We start from the raw sequence: 14,262 nt of genomic DNA, 5'->3' as shown, positions 1-14,262 counted from the left end.
TTTCTAATCTGCTCTTTTCCAATCTCATGTGCCATCCAGAGGGCACCACTATTAATAACTTGGGTATCTTCCTAGAACTTCCCATTTGCCAGCAAAATGATGCCAAGAAAAATGCTGAAATTTATTAGGTTGTTTGCTAACAATCAGGGGACATGCGAAGCACTTTCGGTACATTTTCTTAAACCATAAAAGAAATTCCTATAGCAAAAGCATTATTTCTAATCCCCCCCCCCTCACAAAACAGGAAACCCTGGAGACAGTTACTCTGTGTTAGAACCAGACACTGAAACCAGGCAGGTGGACAGCAGACAGCAGACGGCAGGGCTCATCCTCTTAAGTGTCCTGCATTCTGCTACTCGCCTTAGGTATTTGGAATAGCAGATGCTTCTCAATAATTATATGATTCTATTTCCTCTTTTTAGGATCTTGAAGTTTTTCATGTCCTTATTTCATCAAATCTGTCTCTACTAGTTGTAAGGGAGCATCTCAGTGTCTGAGATTAAAATGTCCATCTTAGGGAGTCGGGCTGTAGCGCAGCGGGTTAAGCGCAGGTGGCGCAAAGCGCAGGGACCGGCATAAGGATCCCGGTTCGAGCCCCCGGCTCCCCACCTGCAGGGGGGGTCGCTTCACAATCGGTGAAGCAGGTCTGCAGGTGTCTGTCTTTCTCTCCCCCTCTCTGTCTTCCCCTCCTCTCTCCATTTCTCTCTGTCCTATCCAACAACAACGACATCAATAACAACAACAATAAAAAAAAAACCTACAACAACAATAAAAAAAAAATGACAATAAAAGGGAAATAAATATTTTTTCAAAAATGATTCTCGTGTCTGAGGCTCTGAGGTCCCAGGTTCAACCCCCCGCACCACCATAATCCAGAGCTGAGCATTGCTCTAGGAGGAAATAAAATAAAGTAAAAATACAAATAAAATAAGATAGAGTGCAGGCCCCACTCGAGAGTTTCTGAATCCTCATTTGCAGGGATTAGGGCTGGAGGCACCTGCATTTTAAACAGGCACCTCCAGGTGAGTCTCTACTGCTCAGAAGCGTGGAAGTCAGCTTTCAGAAGCGTCTCGATTAGCTTTGCACGTTAGAATGACCCTGCTGACTGAAAAATCAACTCGAAATGGGTTAAGAGTCCTAAACATCACTCACCCCAGAGGCACCAAGACTGTGGACAGTCAAGGCGCTGCGGCGCCCCCTGCCGGCCTTCAGCAGCCTCGTCCTGGAGCCGTCCGCAGTGGCCAACTGCGCCTGCGCCGACCCCGGACCGCTAAGCCTGCGGCCGAACGCCTGCGACAAAGCCGCCCCTGACCGGAAGCGGAAATGAAGTCATTAACTCGGCGCGCTTTGCAGCCCCGCCCTGGGCCGCGCAGCCTGGCGGAAGCGCCGGAAGCGGAAGTCGCTAAGGGAGGGTGGGGAATGTGGGTAGTTGGGAAAGTGTCGGCTTATCTGCGCGCTTGTGGGCTTGGCGCCTGGCTTGTCGGGGCTGGTGGGTCGCGGTTGGGAAATCCTCGCAGACCTCGCTGACCCGGCGCACGTCGTCTCGCGGCGGCCCGAAACCTCGCCGGAGGGTGTGGTGCCCGGGCGCCGGGCTCAGGTCCTTGGGACACCGCCTTCCCCCACCCCGAGCGCCGCGAGTCTGTCGTCCGCTTCCCCCGCCGGGTGCAGGGAGGCCCGGCCCCGCATCTCCTTGTCGCTCCGGACCCGCCGCCATGGGCAACACGAGCAGCGAGCGCGCCGCGCTGGAGCGGCAGGGCGGACACAAGACACCCCGGAGGGACAGCTCGGGGGGCGCCAAGGACGGGGAGCGCCCCAAAATCCTGATGGACAGCCCCGAGGACGCCGACCTCTTCCACTCCGAGGAAATCAAGGTGAGAGGAAGGCGGTGGACGCTGCTGCCCCGGGGACCTGATGCTGGCGCGGGAGGAGGAGGAGGAGGAGGAAGCTGTTTGTCACACACGCACACAGCCTCCCCTACGATCCACCGGCAGTCGGGGGGGGTGCGGACGGACGGACGGACGGACAGCCAGACAGGCGGCCCTCCCCCGGGGAGAAAGAAGCCCGTGGTCCTCCGTCCAGGAAACCCGGGTCTTTAATGACCGAGCTGAGAAAGTCACCCCGAGGGAGCGGCTCCGGGAGTGTGTCAAGGCCTTAAATTGATTTTTTTGTTTGTTTTATAAAGTCGGCGGAGGTGGCGGTCATTGCCCCCCTCCCCACCCCCAGCCGCTTCCCTCGGGTTTGATTCATCTCGCAGCTCCGGGGACGGCGCCCCTCGCCTCCGGGGAACGACCGGAGGGGCGGACGGTGGTCGGTTGGGCCGTTTAAATGGTCAGTTTGTTTTTTTGGTGTTTTTTTTTTTTGGGGGGGAGGGGGCATGAACCAGAAACACACGTTTTGTTTTTTTGTTTTTTTTTTAACAGTTTTTATTGATTGATTGAATTATTATCTTTATTTGTTGGCTAGAGACAGCCAGAAATCAAGAGGGAGGGGGATGATAGGGAGGGAGAGAGACACCTGCAGCCCTGCTTCACCACTCGGAAAGTTTGCCCCCCTGCAAGTGGGGGCCGGGGGCTCAAACCCGGGCCCTGGCGCGCTGTAACACGTGCGCTCAACCAGGCGCGCCACCACCCGGCCTCGAAACACACGGTTTTGTTGTAAAGGTAGCTGAGGACAGACAGAGACAGACAGACAGACCGACCGCCGGAGCCGCCGAGGGAAGTGGCCAGGGGCGTGTGGCGGGAGCCGCCGAGGTCACCTTGATTGTCTCCGAGCTGGGCCCCCTCCGCAACTCACGGTCGTTTACCTGAAACAAGCCCAAGCAGACACCTGCTGCCGCAGTTCACCCGAAACTCTCGAGTTGGCTCCGGACTCCTGGCTCTGGTCCTGCTACCTACCCGGTCGGGCCTCGCAGCTGCAGAGTCCGGTCCAGGGACACTTAGCAAGTCCAGCAGCTTGTGGTCCAGCGGGAAAAAGAAAGAAAGAAAGAAAGAAAGAAAGAGAGAGGGAGAAAGAGAAAGAAAGAAAGGCCAGCTCCCCTAGAGGGCAATGCTCTAAGGCAGGTTTAGGAAAGATGGAAGAGTTTCCCGGACCAGCTGATTCTGTTCGTGTCCCGTTGCAGTTTAATCATCCTTTTTTTTTTTTTTTTCTAAATATTTATTTATTCCCTTTTGTTGCCCTTGTTGTTTTATTGTTGTAGTTGTTGTTGTTGATGTCGTCGTTGTTGGATAGGACAGAGAGAAATGGAGAGAGGAGGGGAAGACAGAGAGGAGGAGAGAAAGACAGACACCTGCAGACCTGCTTCACCGCCTGTGAAGAGACTCCCCTGCAGGTGGGGAGCCCGGGGCTGGAACAGGGATCCTTCCTCCCACAGTTTAATCATCCTAATCGTTCATCAGACTCACTGCCTGGCCACTGACTCCAGCCCCACGTCTTTTTCAGGTGTTGGGCTGGGTGGGTGACCACAGTTTTTTGTTGTTGTTTTTTGTTGTGTTTTGTTTTGTTTTCCTTTGACACCTTCATTTAGATCTATAATCTCAACTGGAAAGCCTACTTTTGCTTGGCTGGCCCTCCCTCCCAGGACCTGAACTGACTTTCGGAATGTTGCCGTATTCCTGAAAAGCTGTGTGCGGCATGAACTTTGGAAGCCTGTTGCCCCAGTGGCTCCACAGCACCATCCCCCAGGGAATAATTTGGCTTCAGGGCAGCTATTTAAGACAGCAGGGGAAATCGGATAACTTTCTTCAAGAAGTTTCTGTTCCAAAAACTCTTAGAAGAAAATGCCTAGCCTACAAGTTAACTGGAGCCATTATCATGTCCTCAGAAGTCCTTGGACATATGTAGTAGAGACTTTAGGTTGAATGCCCAAATTAAAAAAAAAAAAAAAAAAAAAAAAGCCAAAGTCAAGGATTCTTTTAACTGTGCAAAGAGTTTACCATTTTTGACCAATGAGTTGTGCCCTCATGCCCTCAGTAGGAAGTGATTCCAGTTTGTGACTCTTTAATCTGTAGATCTTGTTGAAGCTCAAAGAATGGAGGCATCTTTGAAGATAAGCTCAGGTCAGTGTGTGAAAGGAAGGTGCTAGAAGCCTGCTTCACATCTGCCAGCTCTTTTGACACCTGTTTAAAACTCCTTGGCTTCTGACTAGGAAAAAATTTAAAAGGTCCATAACTACATACATTTTGCCCAGAGTTGATAGTTTCTTTTTTATTCCATACTGCCTTAGTTATACAGTGCTTCACAAACTAACTGCTTCACAAACCAGCAGTTAGAAAGAGGGGCCAGTCTTTGCCTTAAATATCTTTTTCTCCCCAGTACCTAGAACGTGAGTGCTTTTTTTTTTACCCCTTCTTCCTCGGAGTGTAGATTTGCAGTTTTCAAGTTGACTGCTCTGTATTTGCCCTAATAAATTCCATGTGCTTCAGATCGCCTGGAATTCTGATGTAAATCTCTGTGGTAGTAACTGTAATAGTAACTAATAATTATCGAAGGGCTGGCAAGATAGCTCACCTGGTAAGGTATCTGGTCCCCACAGCACTGGAGGAAACTTTGGTGCTGTGGTTTGTTCCCTTTCTCCCTCTGTCTCTGTTCTGTCTGAAATAAGTTATCCTGCAGAGGTGAGGCCCTGGCAACAACAAAAGGAAATAACTGTTACGTGTTTGCTGTGTTTGCTATGTGCCAGATGCCAAGCTGAACATTTGGTATGAACTAGCCTGGTCTCATAACCTGCTTCAGAAGTGGTTATTTTTTTTTTAATTTCTTTTAATATTTATTTATTCCCTTTTGTTGCCCTTGTTTTATTGTTGTAGTTATTGTTGTTGTTGTTGGATAGGACAGAGAGAAATGGAGAGAGGAGGGGAAGACAGAAGGGGAGAGAAAGACAGACACCTGCAGACCTGCTTCACCACCTGGGAAGTGACCCCCTGCAGGTGGGGAGCCCGGGGCTCGAACTGGGATCGTTACGCCGGTCCTTGCACTTTGCACCACCTGCACTTAACCCGCTGTGCTACAGCCCAATTCCCAGAAGTGGTTATTTTTTTATCTCCTTTGTGCTAGTGGGGAAACTTGAGGCAATGAGCATAAATATGGACCTCAGTAGTAACAGTTGCCTCTTTAGAAAAGCCTGTCACTATTAGGTTACTGTCTGCTGTAGGCTCCTGCCCCTGAGTACATGGCTCTGTTTCTAGGCTCCAGATAAGGAGGAATTCCTGGCCTGGCAGCATGATCTGGAAGTGAACGATAAGGCTCCTGCCCAGGCTCGACCAACTGTGTTTCGATGGACAGGAGGTGGAAAGGAAGTTTACTTATCTGGGTCCTTCAACAACTGGAGTAAACTTCCCCTCACAAGAAGGTAATTTCCTGGGAAGTATTCACGAGTGTGCCTTACCCCACAGCTGTTCTTGCTTCTAAACTTTCTCTGTAGGACTTGAAAAGCGTATTTTTAGGCACAGCTGCCCAATGGGGAAAAATAAGCTCGCTTAATCACAGGATGCAGATTTGACAGCCAGGTAGTCCCTACGTTTAGAGCACTTTTCCTGGAAAGCATCTCACAGTCAGGAGTGGTCTGTTCACAGACATCCTTTTCTTCAGCTATCCAGCTGTTCTTTCGTTCAAGCAGAAGTTCTGCGTAGGAGAAAAAGAAAAATCTGCCCTGCGTGTAGTGGAGAGAACACTGGGCTAGAATCTTCAAGAGTGGGAAGTGAGTCTGTTTATTAGTATTTTTTACAAGTGACCTGAGGACTGCTGAGTGAACGTGGGCCCTCAGGCATGTCTCACGTTACCAGTAGAAAAGCATCTTCACTAGTGGGGTGCTCTTGACGCCCTGCTGCGTCGGGCCTGGTGACTGACTGTTGGGACCACACGTCACAGGAATTTTTTTTTTTTTTAAAGGCTTTCCAGAACCTTCCTTACACAGCTCTGCGTGTCTTTAACTGTCTGTGTATCCCACCCCTCACGTTGATCCAGGCAAACCAACAAAGGCTGAAGCCTGGCAGTGTGCCGTTCCTCTCATGTTGCCATCCTCCCTGGCATCCACACTGCCGGGCGGGACTTTGCACGCAACTTGAGAAGGACAAATGCCTTGCCTGTTGGTGCACTTTCTGATAGTGGGAATGTGGGTTGCCAGTATTTAAGCAAAAGCAAGTTTTCAAGAAAACCACTCACATTGCTGCCGCCTCCGCGCTGCCGGTCTAGATTGAGATCATCAGTGCTGAATTGCCTCGCTGGGCTACAAATGTGAATTCTCCTGCTTTTCCAGGGGAAGTGTTTTCCTCTGACTGTGCCCACCACTTGCCTGAAACCCCCTGCTTCCTTTCTCTCCCAGCCACAACAATTTTGTAGCCATCCTGGACCTACCAGAAGGGGAGCATCAGTACAAGTTCTTTGTGGACGGCCAGTGGACACACGACCCTTCTGAGGTACGCCGTGCCCCCCCACCCCCACCCCGGCCTTACGCTGCCCGCAGTCCAAACAGATCAGCTCCCTCAGATTGCCGTCAGGTCCCCCGTGCACTGGGAGGAGCCCCGTGCGTGACTGAGCTAGTTACGTAGTGCTGTAGGTGCGTCTCTTGGCATACGTGACCACAGTGAGCAGAGTGATAGCCAGGAGGCGAGACCTTCCATCCAGGAACTCTGGGTCCTCTAGGAAACGCCTCCAGAGACCGTCCATGTTATGATTTCTGCCTGTCTGTCTCTTCCCAGCCGATAGTAACCAGCCAGCTTGGCACAGTTAACAACATCATTCAAGTGAAGAAAACTGACTTTGAAGTATTTGATGCTTTAATGGTGGACTCCCAAAAGTGCTCCGATGTGTCTGGTAGGAACCCAGTTATTTTATATGCCACACGCGCAGGTAGGGCTGTGCAGTCTACAAATATTCTGGTTTCTCTTGCCTCTCGTATCGAGCTCGAGCTGCCTGATTGAATGGCTGCTTGTAGCTCCCCAAAGAGCTAATTCAGAACTCTTTGTCAGGTCAGGTTGCAGCATTCTCTCCCCAGGGGAGTTTTTGATTCCCTGTCCTGGCCATCCTGGTATTTAGTAGGTCTGCTTGGCCCCAGAAAGCAAACAGTGGAAATAGAACCAAGGCTTGATCGCATGCCAGGGGCAGGCGCTGGGGAAGCCTGCCAGCTCTGCCCACTCACCGCCCCTGGGTGCCTGAGACTTTCAGCCTGACAGGTGATAAACGGACACCTTGCTGACCTTGACCGGAGCCTGTGTGGTGCATCAGCACCTTGTCAGAAGGCCTGTGAGAGAGAATGAGGCTGCAGGAAACGGGCGACCAGCGCAGCCTGCTCAGTCTCGGCCTCGTCGAGCCCTCCCATCTGCTGGGAGACATCCCGCCAAGGAGATTACAGTAAATTGCTTTCTCCCCAAGCCTCACAGAAGAAACTACTCTAAAGCACTACATGCAGTTCAGGGCAGATTGCGTTGTGATCAAAGTGTCCGACACCAGCCGCGCTGCCCCTTCTGGCGGAGGTCTAGCTGATGCCGGCACCGCAGTGGGAGGTGGCGAGAAGACTCCCCAGGACTGTGCCTCACAGTCAGCATAGGACCCAGGGCGAGTGTTTGCTGTCATCGGGCCAGCCCTGCAGCTGATGCCACCGGGATCTGGTTCTTGCCAGCTGCTAAGTCACAGAAGTGAACTGACCACAAGTCAGGCTGTCAGGCAGGAACTGAAAACCCAAAAGCAACATTCTCCCATCTGGAGAGCTAGCTTAAAGCACATGATTTCTCTTTTGGGGTGGAAAAAATGTACAGACATCCCTTACTTGCTGTTAAGTGTAGCTCTAGGCTTAGTCCAGTTTCAGCCTTAGAGAGAACACCTGGGAAAAGAGAAGGGGCCTCTGGCTGATTTAATACCAGCTATGAGCCTTTCATATTTAGACACTTGCTTTCTTAAAATACATATGTACTCCCCAAGGCTTGATTTTCTGCACTTAATACCTTACTCCTTTTCTCAGTTTCCTATTGTGCAATCAGATCCTATGAAAGGAGCCTGTCTCTTAGAAAATGCCGTCGAAGACTTGGCAGAGCCAGGGCGGGCGTCTCTGGTTTGTTTGAGGTGGCCCAGGGATCAGGTGACCAGGGCCCATCCCAGGTGTCTTGTGGATAACTGCTGGTCCCTTCAGCTGGCCAGAGATTTCTGCTAAGTGAGCCGCTTCTCACCTTACAAAGTTGTGCTCCTAGGAGCTTCTCCAGATACTCGTATAAAGAAAGGCTTCCCGACAAGAGTTGGAAAAGCAGCTGAGGGGCCAGGTGGTGGTGCACCTGGTTGGGTGCATATGTTACAATGAGCAAGGATCTGGGTTGGAACCCCCGGTCCCCACCTGCAGGAAGAAAGCTGCAGGTGATGAAACAGTGCTGCAGGTGTCTCTCTGTCTCTCTATCACCTCCTTCCCTCTCCATTTCTGGCTGTGTCTATCCGATAAATAAATAAAGATAGTAAAGGAAAAAATTAAGAGACGGTAAAGCCACTGAGAGTGATAGAGTGAGGGAGCCTTTAGAGACTGGGTTTCTTTTTTTTCTTTCACAGTTTGAAATGTGCCAATGGCCCATATAACCCGTCTTCACCACTGCCTCTGTGTACACAAGCTTCTTTATCTTGGTTTGGCTTGGCCAGTGGTGCTTAGAACTTGGGGTAAACCGTTGAGCCTCACCTAAAGCCCTGAAGCCAGAAGGAAGCAGCACATGGGCGCTGGGTCACCCTAGCAGTGTCCCTGTTAGTCTGAGCCTGGCTGCCTGGCTTTACCACAACCCCTGTCTTCCACCAGGGAGTCCAAGTTCACTGCTGAATCCTATGCCGGTCACCCCATATTCCAGAAGGGTTTTCTCTTTGCCTCTGTTCTCCATCTTTGAAGCCTGTGTTTCCTTCCAGGAAATATAAATCTAAACTGAGGGACCAAGATGATGAAAACTAGATAGCACCATCACTTCAATGAGACAGTTCCCAACCCTCCTACTTCTCAGAATGACTCTCCCGTCACCATCTCCCAACAGAGCTGTCCAGCTCCCCGCCGGGTCCCTACCACCAGGAGCCCTACATCTCCAAACCAGAAGAACGGTTTAAAGCACCGCCCATTCTCCCCCCACACCTGCTCCAGGTCATCCTGAACAAGGACACGGGGATCTCGGTGAGTGCGCGGGCAGCAGCTGGATCACCTCTGACATGGGAGCCGTTGCCAGGAAAGACATCCCACAGTAGGGGTGTTGCCTTCCTGCCCCAGAGAAAGAGAGAGAGGATGAGGCCGGAGCTCTGCTCAGCTCTCAGACATGTAGGTGCTGTGCTCAATAGACTGCGTGATCTCCCCAGACTCCCCTAGACTTTTCTGAACTTTCCCTCCTCACACCACTCCTGCCTGAGCTTCATTCCTTTTAAGTTTCATAACAAGGGCTAGAAGGAAGCTCACCTGCTAGGGCATGCGCCTTGCGTGCCTGTGACCTGCTTTGAGTCCTGGCATCACACAAGTGCTAGAGCATCAGGGATGCTCCAGGGCTTTGCTATCTTTCCTGTCTCCTCTACCTGAAACAAAACCAAAAAGGATGAAATAGTGGCTTAGGAGCGGTGAAACACACACACACACACACACACACACACACACACACACACCCACCCACCCACACCCCCCCACACACACACCCCCACACCCCCACACCCCCCCGGCTGCAGAAATGAATTTCATGGTAAAACGTTTCACCCCTCCTCAGGAATCCATCACAGAGTTCCTCCCACACCCTCAGATAGTAGACTTGGTTTTAGTCACCTGAAATGTCAGTGCTCCTGCATCCATTTGGGGCACCTGGGAAATGGATATTGCAGAAAGAAGTGTGTGTCCTCAGGGATCCTAGATCAGCCTGCCATTCCCACGGGGCTAACTGCCCACTGGGCTTATCCTGCGCCTCATCCCGGCTCTGAGACACGCAGCCAGACCGTGGTGCCTGGGACTCGAGGCATCCTTCAGTTCTGTCCACGCCCTACTCGAGAGGGACAGCTGAATTGGGCCGCCAGGCAATCATGCCACTGTTCCAGCCTCCACGTGGAGATGAGTGCAGTGCAGCGGTGTGCCCACGTCCGCTGCGGAGGGCATGGTTTGTCACTGGGACTCGCCGCTCCTGAGGAAAATTCCCTCCCAGGTCAGCCACTATTCCCAAGCACTCCTGATAACCCGGCTTTGACCTTTTACTCTGGCCTTTGGTGGTGCAGAGGATTGAACTTGGGACTTTTGGAGACTCGGGCATGGAAGTGTTTTTGCCTATTACCAGATTCCCAGGCAGAGAAATACGACCCTCAGAGGCCTCAGTGTAGGAAGCAGTGTTTATCACACCAGCAGACCCAGCTGGACTAAAGTCTACAAGAGAGTGCGGTGGCGCTCTCCTTTTTTACAGTGACCAACTTGCCCATAGTAAGGCATAGCAACAAGTTCACCCGGGTTTCTTGTAGGTATACAGAGAGTACAGCTTATTTGGGTTATCAGCAGACTCTTGGACTGAAGTAGCAGATTCTAAGGCCACTTTGACTACAGCAGTAGAAAGCCCTGTGTGTGCTGGGAGGAGGTAAAGATTGCTGCCAACTGCAGTTTTCTTTAATTAAGAAGTTAACCCTCACTTGCCTCATGACCATTATGGTATCTTCCCCTACCTGGTTTCTGACTTTAAAAAAGAAGCAGATGTGTCAACATGCAATGCCAGTCCTGTGTGGTGGTGTAGGGAACACTAGGGCCCCTCCCCTCTTCTCTGTTTCCTTCTTTACACTTCCTGCGTGAGCCTCATAAGATGGGGCTTCTCTCCCCCCCCCCCAGGGGCATTTGGCACAGATTGTATTTTCCTTTCTCTTAGCCTGTTTGCACCAGCAGCTTTCTACCTGCCCACCCTTGGAGACCCAGGTAAAGCCTGCGCAGAGAGAGAGACACATGGGCACACCCAGCAGGGACACGGAGTCGTCGTAGTTGGAGGGCCTGACCTCACCTCACCTGTCACATCGGCCAAGCCCTTTGCCTGTCTGGCTGAAGAGCAGAGGACCCAAGCTTGTCTCCTTTTCAGCACTGGGGAGATTAAAGGAGAGAAGCTTTTGATGTGCAAGGCCCAGATGCTCACATCTGCTTTGGTCTTCCCCCTCTAACCCAACAGTGTGATCCAGCTCTGCTCCCTGAGCCCAACCACGTCATGCTGAACCACCTGTACGCACTCTCTATCAAGGTAGGGTGTGCTGGCTGTGTTAGAGCTGTGTTCTGTGACCCCCTGCGTGTTCATGTAAAGGCCAACCGCCAGGACTTAACACACCATCTCTGCCCTCTTCCTTAGGATGGAGTGATGGTGCTGAGCGCCACCCACCGGTATAAGAAAAAGTACGTCACCACCTTGCTGTACAAGCCCATATGAAATGCCCAGAGCAGACGGTGGGCCCAAGAGTGGTCTCCAGCCAGCTCAGTGTGTGCATGCTTTCACTCAAGGGAACAGACTGTAAATTTCTCGTTTCACACCTGTAAGACATTTCATTCCTGCCCTAGCCCTACTTGAAGTTTTGTTCCGGACACAGCAGCTCCCGAAGCACCTCACTCATCCTCTTGACAGCCAGTGGCCGCAAGCCCAGGGCTTTTTCAGGGCCACGGCCCACAGGTGCACAGCCCCACCCCAAGGTGCAGGAGGATGGTGCCCTGCTAGACACACAGCCTCTGAACTGGGTGTGGAGAGCTTCCAAGCCAAAAAAGGAATGCTCGCTGATTTGCTAGTCAAAATCTGGCAGACAGAAAGTAAATGCCACTCAAACTTTTTGTCGTATGTATGTTGTCAAGGCTGTCAGCGAGTTCCCACCGTAGCCCGGCCAGGGAGCCAACAGCAAGTGCAGTGCCGGCCTTGCCTGTCCTTGGAAATCAAAGCAATAGATTCTCCCGTTCTCTGCTCCAGGGAGGTGTCATTTCTATAGAAATTAGAACCTGTCTGGCTTCCAGATGAAGTTTTACAGTTGTTTCTTACATTTTCTGCACTTAGGATTTTCTTTTCTAACCAGAGGTGGCTGACTATACAGCCGTAAGGCAGTTTTTTTAAATCACACAAACTAGAATATAGATCATGTGAACTGCTCAGCAATAACATTCTCAGAACAGACTCTGAAACCCACCAGTCTTCTCCGGTGAGCTGGAAGGCCCTGAAGCCCGACTACATTCACTGGAAGGTTGTCTGGCTTTTTAATCCAATCATAATGAGGTGGCAAGGTTGCTATGGAAACTTTGGGAAGTACCCCACCCCACTTGGAATTACAGCCTGTGTCACCTTGCTTGAGGCCACTGTCCCTACCTGGCAGAGAGGGTTCCAAGCAGCTACTCTGGCTGACGCTGAAGTTCCGAACCTGTGCTGGGAAGACACCCTTTGGACCAAAGCAAACCCCTCTACACTCTAGAGTTTGCAGGGAGACGCTGCAGCTGTGCCTGTTTGCACAGGTTGTCCCCCAGTCTCGGGCTGTCATCACGCCCTGTGTTCTTGCTGGGGATGGAGTTCCCCGGCTTCCAGTATTTATTTGGTAAACCTGAGTCTGGGGTACCCGTTTTTGTTACTATTTTCAAAACACCAAATGGCTTGTCACTTTGATGTACAGGTTTCAATAAAGCTTTGTAATGATGACAGTGTGTGCACTTCAAGAAAACATTTGTTTAATTCAGTTGCTTGGAGAAGAGACTAGAACTCTGGTTTCATTCAGTGCAGTGCTTTCTTTTTCAATTCTAGGCACACATTGAAAATGGTACCGTCCAGTGACACTCAAGTGAGGGGACAGGGCTGCCCAGGCCATTCCTGTTCCACACAGACAGACATTGGAAGGCTGTTTAGGGCCTGTCAAACTGTTTCTTGAAGTTACCCAGTCTCAAAGGAAACTGAGGAGGCAGCAGGAAGGTTCTGGTTAGGACCTGCTGGTGGCATTCCTAGGTCAAAGACTTCTTCCCCCTCCCCAGTCCCCACAAGGAAGCCTGGGATCTTGGCAACTGCTTCGAAGCCACCAGGACCTGCATCAGCTGTCCTCATCAGTGAAGAGGGCAAGTCCCTTCTACCGGAATGATAGGTCATGGGTGTCCCTTTAAGCCTTTTCTGCCTGGGTACCAAGAAGTATTTGAATAGACATGGGAGGAAGCAAACTAGGTCAGCTGGCCCACCCTAGGAAGTTCTAGCTCACTGTGAAAATTCAAGTGGTAAGGGAATCCTAGGTCTTAAGGACTATAGGATCATTAAGTATCCAAAGAAATATTGGACCACAGAATCTTAAAAACTGGCTGACCAGACAGTGGCATAACTGGTTAAGCCACACACATTACCATGCTCAAGGTCCCGGTCCCCACCTGTAGGGGGAAAGCTTTGTGAGCTGCAGGTGTCTCTCCCTCTATCTTCCCTTTCCCTCTTGTCTCTGTATTCAATAAATTAAGTTGGATAAAACACTTTAGATGTGCAATTGAAAACAGAAATGGAAGTATTAAGTCCCAGGGGCCAGGACACAACTCACCTCAAAGTGTGTATCCCTCCCTCCATGGACGCATCGGAATGCCTTGGATGGTGGAAATGTCCTGTGGTGTTTCTACTCTCAATTTTATTTTAATGGGAGAAAATATTGTGAGGGTACTTGCAAGGCCAGGACCCATCTGTAGACCTCCAGGGCCTGGCTTGACACCCAACCTGGGCAGAGGCTCCTGGCATGAGTTCATCAGCACAGCGCTGGACTTGGAGAACTTTGCAACCTGCCTTCAGTGCCAGGTTGGAGGAACAAGCAGCAGGTGGTTAGTAAACCTGACAGGCAAGTTAGCTCTGTTTGGAGTGCAGAAAAACTACAAGCTGGAAACATAAAAATTCAGAGACCAGGGGCTGGGCAGTAGCACAGCGGGTTAAGCGCACTTGGTGTGAAGCACAAGGACCGGCGTAAGGATCCCAGTTTGAACTCCCGGCTCCCCACCTGCAGGGGGGTCACATCACAGGTGGTAAAGCAGGTCTGCAGATGTCTTCCCCCTCTATGTCTTCCCCTCTCGATTTCTTTCTGTCCTATCCAACAACAGCAGCAGCAATGGCAGTAATCACAAGGGCAACAAAAGTGTGGGGGGGGGGGAGCCTCCAGGAACAGTGGGTTCAAAATGCAGGCACCAAGCCCCAGAAATAACCCTGGAGGCAAAAAAAAAAAAAAAAAACCAGAGACTGTAAATGTATAAATCCCATAGCTCAAGGACCCTGGGAGAACTAGAGAAAAGCATCATGGGTGTAGACAGAACCACAAAACAGGACATAGGTCGCAAGGCATTGT

The 14,262-nt window shown here is 51.0% G+C and overlaps 1 protein-coding gene and 1 long non-coding RNA gene across 3 annotated transcripts in view; one reads left to right on the top strand and one right to left on the bottom strand.

The window, feature by feature from the left end:
• LOC132539075 (uncharacterized) overlaps positions 1–1,254 on the bottom strand; it is a 152,770-nt gene extending 151,516 nt beyond the window's left edge. Inside the window, exon 1 of the long non-coding RNA XR_009550377.1 lies at positions 1,170–1,254. This is a non-coding gene — a long non-coding RNA (uncharacterized LOC132539075). The remainder of the gene's footprint in view (positions 1–1,169) is intronic.
• Positions 1,255–1,404: 150 nt separating this feature from the next.
• On the top strand, positions 1,405–12,606 carry PRKAB1 (protein kinase AMP-activated non-catalytic subunit beta 1). 2 transcript variants are annotated; one of them, XM_007528635.3, is made up of 7 exons: positions 1,405–1,871; positions 5,184–5,347; positions 6,320–6,413; positions 6,696–6,810; positions 8,991–9,124; positions 11,118–11,186; positions 11,292–12,606. In XM_007528635.3, the coding sequence occupies exons 1-7, from the start codon at positions 1,713–1,715 to the stop codon at positions 11,367–11,369; spliced, it is 813 nt and encodes a 270-aa protein (XP_007528697.1). In that variant the 5' UTR covers positions 1,405–1,712; the 3' UTR covers positions 11,370–12,606. The 2 variants fall into 2 exon arrangements, with proteins under 2 accessions (XP_007528697.1, XP_060048987.1); XM_060193004.1 differs by lacking the exons at positions 11,118–11,186; positions 11,292–12,606 and adding an exon at positions 10,827–11,102.
• The last annotated feature ends 1,656 nt before the right edge of the window (positions 12,607–14,262 follow it).

The sequence above is a fragment of the Erinaceus europaeus genome, chromosome 6 (genome assembly GCF_950295315.1).
Source record: "Erinaceus europaeus chromosome 6, mEriEur2.1, whole genome shotgun sequence".
Classification (NCBI taxonomy): domain Eukaryota; kingdom Metazoa; phylum Chordata; class Mammalia; order Eulipotyphla; family Erinaceidae; genus Erinaceus; species Erinaceus europaeus.
The sequence above is the reverse complement of the archived record's forward strand: the minus strand, read 5'-3'. Positions and strand labels throughout refer to the sequence as shown.